Source organism: Podarcis bocagei (genome assembly GCF_964188305.1).
Source record: "Podarcis bocagei genome assembly, chromosome: 18".
In the NCBI taxonomy this organism is placed as follows: Eukaryota; Metazoa; Chordata; class Lepidosauria; order Squamata; family Lacertidae; genus Podarcis; species Podarcis bocagei.
In genome coordinates this window covers 1417302-1433581 of record NC_138144.1, presented here as the reverse complement: position 1 = coordinate 1433581, position 16280 = coordinate 1417302, and the positions used below count along the sequence as shown (strand labels likewise).

The following is a 16280-nucleotide window of genomic DNA, read 5'->3' as shown; positions in this document are numbered from 1 at the left end:
TTTAGCTTTTACAGAGTTAAAGACAGCAAGTCCAATTGTGGTCCACTATCTCCATCTGCTGACCAAACAGGGTTAGTGTTTTGCCCTGGCTTTCAAAAGCAAAGAAGGCCTAAAAGCTTCACCGGTTGGATTTCCACCTGTCAGGCAGGCGCAAAGGAGAAAAAGAGATATGATAGCCGTTTTCAAACATCTGAAGAACTGTCACGTGGAAGGTGGAACGAGCTCGTGTTCTCCTCCTCCCGAAGGTAGGACTCGAACCCAGGACTTCCAGTTACAGAAAAAGGAGATCCTGACTAAACATCAGCCGCTCTGAGAGGTAGCTTCCCACAAATATAAAAAACATAATAATACACGTTAAAAGGCTTCCCTATACAGGGGTTAGGCTTGCGGGTGGCGCTGTGGTCTAAACCACAGAGTCTAGGGCTTGCCGATCAGAAGGTCGGCGGTTCGAATCCCCGCGATGACGGGGTGAGCTCCCGTTGCTCGGTCCCTGCTCCTGCCAACCTAGCAGTTCAAAAGCACATCAAAGTGCAAGTAGAAAAATAGGTACCGCTCCGGCGGGAAGCTAAACGGCGTTTCCATGCACTGCTCTGGTTCACCAGAAGCGGCTTCGAGAACACTGTCCCACCATCTCGTCCTCTGTTGTCCCCTTCTCCTTGCACCCTCCATCTTTCCCAACATCAGGGTCTTTTCCAGGGAGTCTTCTCTTCTCCTGAGGTGGCCAAAGTCTTGGAGTCTCAGTTTCAGGATCTGTCCTTCCAGTGAGCACTCAGGGCTGATTTCCTTCAGAATGGAGAGGTTGGATCTTCTTGCAGTCCGTGGGACTCTCAAGAGTCTCCTCCAGCACCAGAATTCAAAAGCATCCATTCTTCGGCGATCAGCCTTCTTGATGGTCCAGCTCTCGCTTCTGTACATCACTACTGGGAAAACCAGAGCTTTGACTATACAGTGGTACCTCGGGTTACATAGACTCCGCTAACCCAGAAAGTGCTTCAGGTTAAGAACTTTGCTTCAGGATAAGAACAGAAATTGTGTTCCGGCGGCGCAGTGGCAGCAGGAGGCCCCATTAGCTAAAGTGGTGCTTCAGGTTAAGAACAGTTTCAGGTTAAGAACGGACCTCCGGAACGAATTAAGTACTTAACCCGAGGTACCACTGTCTGTACCTTTGTCGGCAAGGTGAAGTCTCTGCTTTTTAAGGTTTTAGAGTTAGTTTTTTCCTTGGCTCGGGGTGGGGGTGGCATAAATCCATACCCTCCAACGTTTCCCAAAAGAAAATAGGATAAGCGGGATATTCTGGGATCAAATCAGAAACAGGGGTGGTTTCAGTAAATCCGGGGCTGTTCCTGGAAAACAGGGACACTTCAAGTGTCTGGGATGAACCGTCGCCCCCTGTCCAGGATAATGGAGAGTAACTAAGAAAAGATCAGTGACTCATACAGAGACGCACATTTATACTGAGTCAGGCCAGCTGTCCACCTAGCAATGCCCACAGGCAGCGGCTCTCCAGAGAGTCACGCAAACAGTCGTTGCTGGGGATGCCCGTCTGCAAGCGAAACGCTTGGGGGGGGGGCTTTCCCCGCGAGAAAATGACTCATAAAGAGGCGCATCGGGCCACCTCTTGCGCGGCGCGGCGCTTCGGGAAGCCTTTTCCCAGCGTGGCAACCGTTTTCTCCCGTGCCGGGCGGAGGAGGCCTCGCTCCACCTCCGGCTCCTCCTGCCGCCCCGTCGTCATTTCCAGTGCGGCTGTCGCTGCTGTCACATCCGCCTCCTCGGGAGGAGGAGCAGGAGGCGCCGAAGGGGAGGCGCAGACGAGCAGCGAGCCAGCACCAGCCGCGTCTCCAAGTTCCAGGCCCCGGGCGCGTAATGCGGAGCGCGGCGGGGGCCGGTTGCAGCGCCCGGGCGGGGGCCCGGAGGCGGCGGATCGGGGCCTGGCCGGTGCTGGGCGGCTAGATCCGAGCAGCTGCTGCCGGGAGAGGAGGGAGGAAGCCAGCCAGACGGAGGAGGGAGAGAAAGAGAGAGACGCACAAGAGACGCCAGCTGCCGTGCGCCAAAGCGCGCTTTGGAGAGACCCCCGTCGGGACTTGGAGAGGGACGCGCGGCGGCGAGGGTGATTATCCGGGCGAGGCGGGGGCGGAGGGGGCGTCACTTGTCCTTAGGATCCCGCGGCGGATAGAGGCGGGGGGGGGGTGCAGGGAGGGGAGTCCGTGGCGGCGAGCCCGATCCGGGTTGAGTTTCCTTTTGCTTTCCGCGCGCCTCCCTCCCCGAGGAGTGGAGATTATCCGTGCGCCTTCGGGCCTCCCTTCTCCCCCGAGGTGCGCTGCCTTGAGGGACCTCCTCGCGAGTCGGCCCGGCGGCTCCGCCGAGCGCGCTGTTGACGACGCGGACCGGCAGCGGCTCCCCGGGGTTTCGGGCAAGGAACGGGCTCCCTCTTCCCACCCCACCAGCCCTTCCTGGATGCAAGAACAAGATGCCAGTCCTCAAGGATCAGGGCTAAGGGTAGATTTAAGCCGAGAAGCTGCCTTCTGCAGTGGGCCCCAATCCCTCAGTATTGCCGGAACTGGCTGGCAGCAGCTGTCCAGGGACTTCAAGACTTTACCCGGGAGGTCGCCTTCTTAAATCTTCTCAACGCCCCCCTTTTTTTGCAAAGCACCAAAGGTGTTAGGCGGTATGTCTGCCAGATGCCTCAGCGCTGGTAAACCCACCGAGAAGTCCATTGATTTCAATAGGTATCCGAGGAGGAGGAGAACCTAGTTGGGAACTGTTTGCGTTCTCTCCATTTGCGTGCGTATTTGGGGGGTGGGGTTGTTTTGCAAACTTTGACCCTTTCCAGAGCGCGCACACAGACAGTAGAGCAGTCCGGGTGTCTGCACCTTTACCTGTTTACTCTGAAGTCAGCCCCCCTCCCTCCTGAGTTGCGTGCCCCACCTCCCCCCCAGAGATACATCTGGCAGAGTTGAATACTTAACGGTGTGTGTTTAGAAAGCAGGCAGCGGCCGATGATGTCATTATTGTTTTTCCATAGCACACCGTTCGACAGGGTTGTGGATCCTGGAAAGAAAGAAAAAACCTTGTCCAATCCACAGATGGCTCTGCAGCGATGATATATATATATATATATATATATATATATATATATATATATATATATATATATATATTTGGAATTTGTAGTTAAGGGAGTCAGCTTGGCGGCCTCTGCCCTGGACTGCGGAAAACGTCTGTGAATATATCTATATACAGTGGTGCCTCGCAAGACGAAAAGAATCCGTTCTGTGATTCTCTTCGTCTAGCGGTTTTTTCGTCTTGTGAAGCAAGCCCATTGGTGGATTAGCGGCTTTTAGCGGCTTATCTGCTGATCGGATCAGCTGATAAGCGGCTTAGCGGCTTAGAAAAAGGGGGGGAGGAAAAAAAACCAGCAGGAACTCGCAAGACATTGTCGTCTTGCGAAGCAAGCCCATAGGAAATTCGTTTTGCGAAGCACCTCCAAAACGGAAAACTCTTTCGTCTAGCGAGTTTTCCGTCTTGCGAGGCATTTGTCTTGTGGGGCACCACTGTACAGTGGTACCTTGGTTCTCAAAGATTTGGTTTCCCGCCCGGAAACCAATGTCGCCACTGTGGAAGGATGTGTGGATCCAGAATTGGCCTCCACCATCAGGTTGGCAGGAGCAGGGACCGAGCAACGGGAGCTCACCCAGTTGCGAGGATTCGAACCGCTGACCTTCTGATCGGCAAGTCCTAGGCCCTGTGGTTCAACCCACAGCGCCACCCGCATCCCTAACAAATTTAACTAGATAATCATTAAATTTAATCCACTCTCTCTTTTTATTTTTAGGACTCTGCAGAGGGAAACGGATGCTCAGCCAGGAGACATTGGAACACAGCCGTTGTACGCCGGAATGTGGGAGAATCCTCTCATAGTTCTTCGGAGTGGGCATGTCATAAAGGCTTCCTCCATCCGGCGGGAAGCTAAAACATTTCCCTAAGCGCCCTTAGCTTCGCTTCTTTCCTCCGGCCCGGGACTTCTGCGGGTGTCCCCCCCCAAAAAAACCCATATTCCTGCCCCGCCGGCCACCATGAACGGCCTGACGGTCAGCGAACTCTGCTGCCTTTTCTGTTGCCCGCCCTGCCCCGGGCGCATCGCCGCCAAACTGGCCTTCCTGCCCCCCGAGCCGACGTACACCATCGTCCCCGAACCGGATCCCGTTGCGGGGGGAGCTGGCAGCGCCTCCCCCCGAGGAGGAGCCATGACCCGCTGGAAGCTGCACCTGGGGGACCGAGCGGATTTCCAGTACGCCCAGCGGGAACTGGACACCATCGAGGTGTTTCTGACCAAGAGCAGCCGGGGGAATCGCGTGGGGTGCATGTACGTCCGTTGTGTACCTGGCGCCAGGTGAGACGGTTTATTCCACCCTGTTTCGCTTTTCATTTGTTTGCCACCTTTCCGTCTTTCTGCTGTTGTTATTCATTGCGAAACGGACAACACCAGACAGACCAAAACAATACCGCAATGACAACTAATAATAATAATAATAATAATAATAATAATAATACAGTGGTACCTCGGGTTACAAGGGACGCGGGTGGCGCTGTGGGTTAAACCACAGAGCCTAGGGCTTGCCGATCAGAAGGGCGCCACCACTGAAAAGGCCCTCTACGTCCCCTTCTGTTATTTCCTGCCCCCCCCCCCCCGTGGTCTTCTGGCGGGAGCGAGGTTACAGGGAACCTGGCAGAGGGCCTTCTCGGTGGTGGCGCCCTCCCATCAGATGTCAAGGAGATAAGCAACTCTCTGACTTTTAGAAGGCATCTGAAGGCAGCCCTGTTTAGGGAAGCTTTTAATGTTTGAGGTTCTATTCTGTTTTTATATGTACTGGAAGCTGCCCAAAGTGGCTGATGGGAAAATCAGAGAGCCAGTATGGTTTAGGGGTTAGAATGACTTACTGGGAACTGAGAGACCCGGGTTCAAATCTCCTCTTGGCCCTGAAGCTCACTGGGGGTGCCTTTGGGCCCGTCACTGCCTTTCCGCCTGGCCTAGTGAGGTTACAGGGAACCAGGCAGAGGGCCTTCTCGGTGGTGGCGCCCTCCCGCCAGATGTCAAGGAAATAAACAACTTTCTGACTTTCAGAAGACATCTGAAGGCAGCCCTGTTTAGGGAAGTTTTTAATGTTTGGTCGTGTTTTTAATATTCTGTTGGGAGCCGCAGAAGGGAGGCAGTGTTGCCGTATGGGGGGATTGCCGTAACCTCAGTGGAGATTTTGCCGCCTCGGCCACAGACTGCCTGCTGGGGAGAAGAAGGGAGGGCGGCGGCCAGGAAGGAGCAATAAGACAGATGTTAGCGCCACAGCTGTTTCCGCTGTGGATGAGGGCGTTTCCCCGGTTTGGAATTTCCTGTCCTCTTTGCAACGGATACCAGGATCCGTTCATCCGGTTTGCTGCAAACTGTTAAAAATAAGAGACCTCCTTGCTGGCAAAAGACCTGAATATCACTAGGCTTGCTGCAAAATAACTCTGTTTTATGGTGACAAGCACAAGACGGGCTGTGATGGTCGATGGACAGCTGCTGATTTTAAACTCCGGGACGTAGATTTTTAGCGGAAGGAAACACTATTTTTACAGCGGAAATGAGTTTATAGGGAGCTTTCCGTTTCGCCTACTGCGGCCGCGCCAGGAATTTTGGTGGGCCCCCCCCAAAAAAAGTTATTGAGCTTGCTTTTTGCGGGAAAAAAGCGCCTCAAAAATGTTGTCATCTGTCCTCAGTGCCGGATTTACGTATAAGCTAAACAAGTTATAGCTTAGGGCCCCATTCTCTTGGGGGCCCCCAAAAAAATTTAAAGGGGGAAAACTGGATGTACATTTCCAAAATATAAGATACAAAACAAATGGAAAAAAAACCTACATCCAGCAACAGCGTTTTGTGTTGTGTAGGCTCCTGTGATGTAAGTCATGGGCCCCACCTGCTCCCTAAAATGTCACTGCTTTGCTCATTTCTATATATAGGGTGGGACGCGGGTGGTGCTCTGGGTTAAACCACAGAGCCTAGGACTTGTCGATCCGAAGGTCGGCGGTTCGAATCCCGCGACGGGGTGAGCTCCCGTTGCTCGGTCCCTGCTCCTGCCAACCTAGCATTTCGAAAGCACATCAAAGTGCAAGTAGATAAATAGGTCCCGCTCCGGCGGGAAGGTAAACGGCGTTTCCGTGCGCTGCTCTGGTTCGCCAGAAGCGGCTTAGTCCTGCTTGCCACATGACCCGGAAGCTGTACGCCGGCTCCCTCACACAGTAAAGCGAGATGAGCGCCGCAATACCAGAGTCGGCCACGACTGGACCTAATAGTCAGGGGTCCCTTTACCTTTACCTTTTATATCTAGGGTGCCTACATTCTGCATGGACTGGTTGCACGGCAACATGGGCAAATGGCTTGAGATACCTATGAGGTCCATAAATGACCATACAACATATATTCAACACAAAAAACAGCGACCATTTGTTGTTGACAAAGGACAGCTGGACATAGAAAGGGCCCCATGACCTTCAGGAGCTGAGGGCCACATCAAACCGAAATCCGGCCGTGCACATGAAAGACATTCCTTTCCATCTCTCCTTCATAGAATCATAGAATCCTAGAGTTGGAAGAGACCACAAGGGCCATCGAGTCCAACCCCCTGCCAAGCAGGAAACACCATCAGAGCACTCCTGACATATGGTTGTCAAGCCTCTGCTTAAAGACCTCCAAAGGAGGAGACTCCACCACACTCCTTGGCAGCAAATCCCACTGTCGAACAGCTCTTACTGTCAGGAAGTTCTTCCTAATGTTTAGGTGGAATCTTCTTTCTTGGAGTTTGGATCCATTGCTCCGTGTCCGCTTCTCTGGAGCAGCAGAAAACAACCTTTCTCCCTCCTCTATGTGACATCCTTTTATATATTTGAACATGGCTTCCCTTGCAGGTTCACGGTCCTGTTCTCGCATGGCAACGCTGTGGACCTGGGACAGATGTGCAGCTTCTACATCAGCCTGGGCACTCGCATCAACTGCAACATCTTCTCCTACGACTACTCGGGGTACGGCGTCAGCACGGGGAAGCCCTCCGAGAAGAATCTGTACGCCGACGTCGACGCCGCATGGCAGGCACTGCGCACCCGGTGAGCGTGGGAGCGAGGGTGCCCTGTTTAAGTCAGTTGTTCGCTCGCCATTCTTCAGTGGTCTAAGCCACCGAGCCTCTTGGGCTTGCCGATCGGAAGGTCAGCAGTTCGAATCCCCATGCCGGGGTGAGCTCCCATTGCTCTGCCCCAGCTCCTGCCAACCTAGCAGTTTGAAAGCACACCGGTGCAAGTAGATAAATAGGTACCACTGTAGCGGGCATTTCCCATCAGATGTTAAGGAAATAAATAACAATCTCACTTTTAGAAGACATCTGAAGGCAGCCCTGTTTAGGGAAGCTTTTAATGTTTTGATGTTTTATTATGTTTCTGTATATTATTATTATTATAGCCTGTCCATCTGGTGGCTTACAGCATATGTTAAAACATCAAAAATTAAAAACTTCCAGATTCAGGGTTGCCTTAAGATGTCTTCTTAAAGTTGTGCAGTTCTTTATCTCCTTGGCATCTGAAGGGAGGGCTTTCCATAGGGGGGGCCACCACCGAGAAGGCCCTCTGCGTGGTTCCCTGTAATCTCACTTCTCGCAGGGAGGAATCCGCCAGAAGGCCCTCGGAGCTGGACCTCAGTGTCCGGGTTGAACAATGGGGGTGGAGATGCTCCTTCAGGTCTACTGGACCGAGGCCGTTTAGGGCTTTCAAGGTCAGCACCAGCACTTTGAATTGTGCTCGGAAACGTCCTGGGAGCCAATGTAGGTCTTTCAGGACTGGTCTTATGTGGTCTCGGCGGCTGATCCCAGTCCCCAGTCTGGCTGCCACATTCTGGATTAGTTGTAGTTTCCGGGTCACCTTCAAAGGCAGCCCCACGTAGAGCACATGGCAGTAGTCCAAGCGGGAGATAACTAGAGCATGCACCACTCTGGTCATACAGTCTGCGGGCAGGAAGGGTCTCATCCTGCGTACCAGGTGGAGCTGCCCTGGTCACAGAACTGACCTGTGCCTCCATGGACAGCTGGGAGTCCAGAATGACTCCCAGGCTGCACACCTGGTCCTTTGGGGGCACAGTTACCCCATTCAGGACCAGGGAGTCCTCCACACCTGCCCTCCCCCTGTCCCCCAAGAACAGAACTTCTGTCTTGTCAGGATTTAACCTCAATCCGTTAGCCGCCATCCATAATTATAATTATTATTGTTGAAACTGAAGTTGGCTTTGCTCTCTCTCTCTCCCTCCTTCCCTGCCTACCTTCCAGATACGGGATCAGTCCCGAGAACATCATCTTGTACGGACAGAGCATTGGGACGGTGCCCACTGTCGATCTGGCGTCTCGCTACGAGTGTGCGGCTGTGATCCTGCACTCGCCGCTCACTTCGGGGATGCGTGTCGCCTTCCCGGAAACCAAGAAGACCTACTGTTTCGACGCTTTCCCCAAGTAAGGCTGCCGAGTGGGTCTGTGTGTGGCATTTTGGGTTGGGTGCTTCCATCTGCTGCCAAATTAGGAAGGAGGGCGGGCCATGGGGCCTGTCCGTCACCACACATCACCCTCGCAGTCCAGACCAAGATGAAGCAAATTAGAACAACAGAGCTAGGTTGAAAATGGTTAAAGGTAAAGGGACCCCTGACCGTTAGGTCCAGTCGTGGCCGACTCTGGGGTTGTGGCGCTCATCTCGCTTTATTGGCCGAGGGAGCCGGTGTACAGTTTCCGGGTCATGTGGCCAGCAGGACTAAGCCGCTTCTGGCGAACCAGAGCAGCGCACGGAAACGCCGTTTACCTTCCCACCGGAGCGGTACCTATTTATCTACTTGCACTTTGATGTGCTTTCGAACTGCTAGGTTAGCAGAAGCAGGGATCGAGCAACGGGAGCTCACCCCGTCATTGCGGGGATTCGAACCGCCGAACTTCTGATCGGCAAGTCCTAGGCTGTGTGGTTTACCCCACAGTGCCACCTGCGTCCTGAAAATGGTTAAAATGTCATTAAACTTTAATAGAATTTTTAAAAGCGTAAAAAACAAAAAACCAGATGTGTTGAAATAGGAATAGTAAAAAGAGCACTCTTTAAAAGGAGCCAGTACCCGAAAGCCTGCTGGGTGGAAGGATGACAAGGAGGGAGCCAGTTTGGCTTCTCTAGGGAGGGAGCTGCAAAGTCTGGGCGGAGCCAACACTGAGAAGGCCCTGTCCAGCAATCTCACCAAGTTTGCCTGTGTAGCTGGCGGGAGTTTCAGTGGCCTCCTCTGAAGATCACAAAACCTGGGCAGGTTCGTGGGGGGAAAGATTTAAAAAATAGTAATAATCAGGGCCTTGTTTCATCTGGAACTCAGTTTAAGAAAACTGTGGTTTAAAAAGCCATGGTTTAAAAAACCCATATGATTTAAAAACCATGGTTGTTGTTGTTGTTAAAAGGCATGGTTTAAAATAACCCACCATGGTTTAAATAACCATGGTTATTTAAATAACCATGTGTCAGGGGTTCAGGGACAGAGGCACAGGTGAGGGGGGAGACGGAGAGCGATGGGGAAGAATCCCAGGACTGTGAGGAAGAGGATGACAATGACTTGAGGTCTTCCATGAGTCTCTCAAGTGAATCGGAGGATTCCCAGAAGGGGGCGCCCCTAGTCAGGCCAAGGGGGGTCACAGGGGGGACCTGCCAGGAGCAGGGAAGCAGCAGGGAAACCCCGAGTGGGAGTGGGAGATCGGGGCCGGCTTCCCAGCAGGAACGAAGTGAAGAGAGTGGAGTTCCCAGTGTGACACACGGAGCAGAGCAGGAAGGAGACAGGGGAAGGAGATTGGGGCAGAACGTCCTGCCGGAAGAGGCGGAGAGTAGTACAGGGAGTAGTGTAAGTGTCAAGAGGAAGGTCAGGGGTAACGAACACGCGCCAAGTTCAAATGTGGAGGCGCGCGGAAATGGAGAGAGCCCGGAGGAGGAGCCTGGCCCCAAAGCACGAAGGAGGGGGGAACAGGCATCTGAGGAATCCGCTTCAGGAGAGAGCAGGAGGGAAGGAACCCAGGGGGGCAGAAAGACCCTGCGGAAAAGGAAAGACAGGAAGAGGTGGTCTAGCACAAGCCTCTTAAGTTGGTGCAGGGGCGGGACCGATTCAGAGGGGACTTAAAACGTCTAGGCTAAGAGACGCGGGGCTGCGCGCCTCGGTTGTGGAAGCAATAATGAACTGCAATAAACATCCTTGTATATAAGAAGAGCTTGGCGTTGGTCTTTTGTGAGCTGAGACCTGAGGCAGCCCTGACACCATGGTTTAAAAAAAACACCTCGCCACCATGGTTTAAATAACCATGGTTCACAAAACCTCCACCGTGGTTTAAATAAACCATGGTTAATGTTACGGGGCGAAGCAGGCCAATAACTCATGTTCTTTTCCTCTTCCGCAGCATCGACAAAGTCTCCCGGATCACCTCCCCGGTCCTCTTCATCCACGGCACGGAGGACGAGGTCATTGACTTCTCCCACGGCTTGGCCCTGTACGAGCGCTGCCCGAAGGCCGTCGAGCCGCTGTGGGTCGAGGGCGCCGGCCACAACGACATCGAACTGTACAGCCAGTACCTGGAGCGCCTGCGCAAGTTCATTTCACACGACCTGGCCAACCAGAACAACTGACAACCGCCCGTCTCGTTTCTCGCCCTCTCCTCCGGCCGCGGCACCTCGGTTCGGAGGATGGTGAGGGGCTCGCGGCTTTAGGGCGCTGTTACGGGCACCAGTCCCCTGCCCACCGAAGCGGGAGAGGAGTCCTCCGTTACAGAGGGGCGCCAGTCTTGCGTCTCTCTCGGGGGCATTTCCTCCGACACCGGGAGCCACTCGCTCTCCCCCCGCTGCCATCTCTGACATCGACGCCTCCCGCCCCGCCAATGCGCCGAGCCGCCCCTCTCTGCGCCAGCAGACTAGCCGTTTCCGCACATCGCTGTCCTTTTTTTTTACAAAAAAATACGTCGACGACGCCTCCATCGAGACTACGCTGCCACCACGACATCCCATTTTCTCGAATCCTTCTTTTCGTAACTCTCGGCGCGTCCCAGAGATAGCAATAAGCCTTGGGGGAAGGGGGAAGGTGGGGCGGCAGAACCCTGGCTCGGCCCCTAGGACACAGGGTGGGGTGGGGCGCCAAAATGCATGACGGCCGAAACGGTCCGCTCTGCCTCCGCCGCCCGTCGCACAGCGCCACCTAGAGGCCGGAGGACCTCCGTTACAGATTCTCCTGCGCTGCGGCGGATGTAGTTTTCGCCAGGATACGCCGGAGCGAAGACTCTGCTTGTGGAGTGCAAGCTGTCTGATCTACGCAGGCCAGGATTAAGCGGGTTGGTGGGAATCAAAGAGGCAGCTTGCCTGTTCCGTCCACAAACTCCCGGATCCTATTGTTTGAATATCCCCGCCGTATCCGGATACCCCCCATGTGTTTGAGCCAGAATTCATTTAATTCCAAGTAACACAGGGAATCTTTTTCATGTGTGTGTTTTCGGGGGGGGGGAGAGAGGAGGGAGTTTGGAGGAAGCCTCCCACCCGTTCGTTTTTGAAAACAAAGAGGAATAAAAGTTTGGAAGACCCAGATTTGTCTCCAGAGAAATGTTGTTGGGTGTGTCTTGCGGGGTTCAGGGGCACGGCTGGAACTGGGTGTGTTGGGGTACCTGGAAAAAATACCACATTCCTCTCTCCTGTAAGATCTGCACCATCTCAAAAGACGCTTCGCTACATCTTCTGCGATGGATTGGGTCCAGGAGAGTCGCTTGCCTGTTGCTTGCAAGATGTTGCTAAGAAACTCACCTGCAAGAGAACCGTGCCTTTACGTGCACAACTTCTGCCGTACACTGTTAATAACGATAATTTTATTCTTCGTACTCTGTCCATCTGGCTGGGTTTCCCCAGGCAATCTGTGCGGCTTCCAGCATATACAGAAACATATTAAAACATCAACCATTAAAAACTTCCCTAAACAGGGCTGCCTTCAGATGTCTTCTAAAAGCCAGATAGTTGTTAATTTCCTTGAGATCTGATGGGAGGGCGCCACCACCGAAAAGGCCCTCTGCCAGGTTCCCTGTAACCTCACTTCTCGCAGGGAGGGAACTGCCAGAAGACCCTCGGCGCTGGATCTCAGTGTCCGGGCTGGACGATGGGGGTGGAGATGCTCCTTCAGGTCTACTGGGCCATTTAGGGCTTTCAGGGTCAGCACCGACACTTTGAATTGTGCTCAGAAATGTCCTAGGAGCCAGTACAGGTCTTTCAAGACAGGTGTTATATGGTCTCCACTCCCAGTCCCCAGTCTAGCTGCCGCATTCTGGATTAGTTGTAGTTTCCACGTCGCCTTCAAAGGTAGCCCCACGGAGAGCGCATTGCAGTAGTCCAAGCGGGAGACAACCAGAGCATGCACCACTCTGGCCAGACAGTCTGCGGGCAGGGAGGGTCTCATCCTGCGTTCCAGATGGAGCTGCCCTGGACACAGAACTGACCTGTGCCTCCATGGACAGCTGTGAGTCCAGAATGACCCCCAGGCTGCGCACCTGGTCCTTCGGGGGCACAGTGACCCCATTCAGGACCAGGGAGTCCTCCACACCCGCCCTCCCCGTCCCCCCAAAACAGTCCTTCTGTCTTGTCAGGATTCAACCTCAATCTGTTAGCCACCATCCATCCTCCAACCGCCTCCAGACACTCACACAGAACCTTCACTGCCTTCACTGGTTCTGATTTGAAAGAGAGGTAGAGCTGGGTATCATCCGCATACTGGTGAACACCCAGTCCAAACCCCCTGATGATCTCTTCCAGCGGCTTCATATAGATGTTGAAAAGCATGATCAATGGGGAGAAGGAAGAGAGGGATGGGGGGGGGAGGAACGGCCATTTTCCAGCCCCCCCCCCCAATAAGCCTAGATTTATTTTCAAAACCGCACCTGCAAAATCTGACCGGAGGAGGAGGCCAATTTTGCGGGGTCAGTCCTCCCCTTCTGTGGCACGCGGTTGTCCCCAGCAGCCTCCGATTAGCAAAGCGGCTGGAACAGCCTGGGGCGGACTTAATCCTATGAGAGAAAACTGTTTGTGCCAAATGTATATCTATCTCTATCTCCTCTTGAGAGCTGTCAGCTTCCTGGTGGAGAGAGAGGCAGGAAGGGATCTGTTGTGTGTCTGAAGTTTGCAGGAAATTGGGGAAGGCTGAGTAATAGTGGGGGCTGTTGGCTTTCCTAATAATAATAATAAATTATTTGTACTCTGCCCATATATGGGACACGGGTGGTGCACAGAGCCTAGGGCTTGCCGATTGGAAGGTCAGCGGTTCGACTCCCCGCAAGTACGGGGTGAGCTCCCGCTGCTAGGTCCCTGCTCCTGCCAACCTAGCAGTTCGAAAGCACGTCAAAGTGCAAGTAGATAAATAGGTACCACTCCAGCGGGAAGGTAAACGGTGTTTCCGTGCACTGCTCTGGTTCGCCAGAAGTGGCTTAGTCCTGCTGGCCACATGACCCGGAAGCTGAACGCCGGCTCCCTCGGCCAGTAAAACGAGATGAGCGCCGCAACCCCAGAGTCGGTCACGACTGGACCTAATGGTCAGGGGTCCCTTTACCTTTACCCTTTTACTCTGCCCATATGACTGGTTTGCCCCAGCCGCTCTGAGCGGCTCCCAACAGAATATTAACAAGACAATAAAACATCAGATATTAAAAACTTCCCTAAACAGGACTGCTTTCAGATGCTTTCTAAAAGCTTCTGACATATAAATGTAAAAATAGCTTTCACATGGAAGGAAACCCCAGTGGTGCCATCGTTCTGTCCCTTTGGAGGGGCTCATTTTAAAAAACAGGGCTGTGGATAACTTCGCCATAATTGAATACAGTGGTACCTCGGGTTACATACGCTTCAGGTTACAGACTCCGCTAACCCAGAAATAGTACCGCGGGTTAAGAACTTTGCTTCAGGATGAGAACAGAAATCGTGCTCCGGTGGCGCAGCGGCAGCAGGAGGCCCCATTAGCTAAAGTGGTGCCTCAGGTTAAGAACAGTTTCATGTTAAGAACAGACCTCCAGAACGAATTAACTTCTTAACCCGAGGCCCCACTGTATGCCTAAACCATCAGCCCCCCCTTTTCATCGCAGAAATGTTGCGGGCTGGTGAGTCAAGGAGATAAGTAACTATACAGCCTTTAGAAGACATCTGAAGCCAGCCCTTTCTAGGGAATTTTTGTTTGTTTGTTTGATGAATTTATATATGTTGGAAGCCGCCCAGAGTGGTTGGGACAATCCTGTCAGATGGGCAGGGTATAAATATTAAAATGATAATGCAATAAGACATCCCTATTTTCATTGGAGAAATATTGGGAGGGTATAGATTTGAGGGTTAGCCAAAACCAAGCCTGCCTTTGTGCGTAGCAGTGAACCGGTGGAACTCCCTGCCTCAGGCTACTCTGTTCTGTGGCTTAAGAAATAGCCGGCCAAAGACCTAGCAGTATATAGCGGCTGCTTCCTTGGCGATCCCTTGTAGCCGAGTAAGATGGTCTTCCATAAACACGGTCTTAACAGTGAGTCCGTAAGGGACTGTGGAGGCCAATTCTGGATCCACATGTCCTTCCACAGTGGGGACATTGGTTTCCAGGTGGGAGTTGATCCCGGTGAGTGTTTGCCAAGCGTGCCTTCCTCTTAGCACGTTTCTCCCTTGCGTCCTGAGTTCGAGTGTCTTCAAATCCCACGACACCTTTGGTCAAGGCTGTTCTCCAACTGGAGCGCTCGCAGGCCAGTGTTTCCCAGTTGTCAGTGTTCATACTACATTTTTTAAGACTTGCCTTGAGAGAGTCTTTGAACCTCTTTTGTTGCCCACCAGCATTACGCTTTCCGTTTTGAAGTTCGGAATAGAGGAGTCGCTTTGGAAGACGATAATCAGGCATCCACACAACACGACCAGCCCAACGAAGTTGATGTTGAAGAATCATCGCTTTGACACTGGCCATCTTTGCTTCTTCTAGGACACTGACCTTAGTTCGCCTGTCTTCCCAGGTGATGTGTATAAATTTTCGGAGACCCCAATTGATGGAATCTTCCGAGGAGTTGGAGATGGCGTTTATAAGTGTTCCACGTTTCACAAGCATAGAGTAAGGTTGGTAGCGCAATAGCTTCGTAAACGAACATTTAGGTTTCCCTGCGAATGTGTCCCGGTATATATAGCAAGGACATGGAGAACTTGCACCACTCCGCAAGTTGTGGGCCTCACACACACACCTCCCCCCGTCATCTCTGACCACTGGGCATGCTGGCCAGCGCTTTGAATCATAGAATCCTAGAGTTGGAAGAGACCCCAAGGGCCATCGAGTCCAACCCCCTGCCAAGCAGGAAACACCATCAGAGCACTCCTGACATATGGCTGTCAAGCCTCTGCTTAAAGACCTCCAAAGTAGGAGACTCCACCACACTCCTTGGCAGCAAATTCCACTGTCAAACAGCTCTTACTGTCAGGAAGTTCTTCCTCATGTTTAGGTGGAATCTTCTTTCTTGTAGTTTGGATCCATTGCTCCATGTCCGCTTCTCCGGAGCAGCAGAAAACAACCTTTCTCCCTCCTCTATGTGACCTCCTTTTATATATTTGAACATGGCTATCATATCACCCCTTAACCTCCTCTTCTCCAGGCTAAACATGCCCAGCTCCCTTAGCCGTTCCTCATAAGGCATCGTTTCCAGGCCTTTGACCAGTTTGGTTGCCCTCCTCTGGACACGTTCCAGTTTGTCAGTGTCCTTCTTGAACTGTGGTGCCCAGAACTGGACACAGTACTCCAGGTGAGGTCTGACCAGAGCAGAATACAGTGGCACTATTACTTCCCTTGATCTAGATGCTATACTCCTATTGATGCAGCCCAGAATTGCATTGGCTTTTTTAGCTGCCGCTTTGGGGAGCTGAGAGTCCAAAAGCATCCGGGGGGTGGTGATATTCAGGTCCCTGTGTTCCTGTTCTAAGAGGATCAACGGTCCTTGCTTGATGGATAAGTTGCCCAGCTGAGCGGAAGGTCACGGCGGAGAAGAATAGGCCCTTTGAGAAGTTAGGTCTGGTATAAGGCAGTCATGAGACCCCTTTTAGCTTGGTCATGGGATCCAGCATCAGCACGGAGCCCCCTGGCCCCCCCGCAATTAAGTCCTCTTAAGTCGATTTTCGGTTCCCACTTCCAAGCCGTCTCCGACTCGGGCTTTTCACGTGCTGGTCATATGAATGGCGACAGTATAAAA

The 16280-nt window shown here is 52.8% G+C and overlaps 1 protein-coding gene across 1 annotated transcript; it reads left to right on the top strand.

Annotated features, from left to right (window-relative positions):
- Nucleotides 1–1793: 1793 nt before the first annotated feature.
- ABHD17A (abhydrolase domain containing 17A, depalmitoylase) lies at nt 1794–11638 on the top strand. The gene is made up of 5 exons (XM_081178000.1): nt 1794–2107; nt 3833–4390; nt 6940–7134; nt 8340–8519; nt 10470–11638. The coding sequence occupies exons 2-5, from the start codon at nt 4074–4076 to the stop codon at nt 10693–10695; spliced, it is 918 nt and encodes a 305-aa protein (XP_081034126.1). The 5' UTR covers nt 1794–2107; nt 3833–4073; the 3' UTR covers nt 10696–11638.
- The last annotated feature ends 4642 nt before the right edge of the window (nt 11639–16280 follow it).

Excerpts from the sequence above, each read along its gene's own strand:
- ABHD17A (XM_081178000.1), top strand. The coding sequence starts at position 4,074 with ATGAACGGCCTGACGGTCAGCGAACTCTGCTGCCTTTTCTGTTGCCCG. Across the intron at positions 4,391-6,939 it reads CGTTGTGTACCTGGCGCCAG|GTTCACGGTCCTGTTCTCGC; the intron begins GTGAGACGGTTT and ends CTTCCCTTGCAG. Across the intron at positions 8,520-10,469 it reads TGTTTCGACGCTTTCCCCAA|CATCGACAAAGTCTCCCGGA; the intron begins GTAAGGCTGCCG and ends CCTCTTCCGCAG.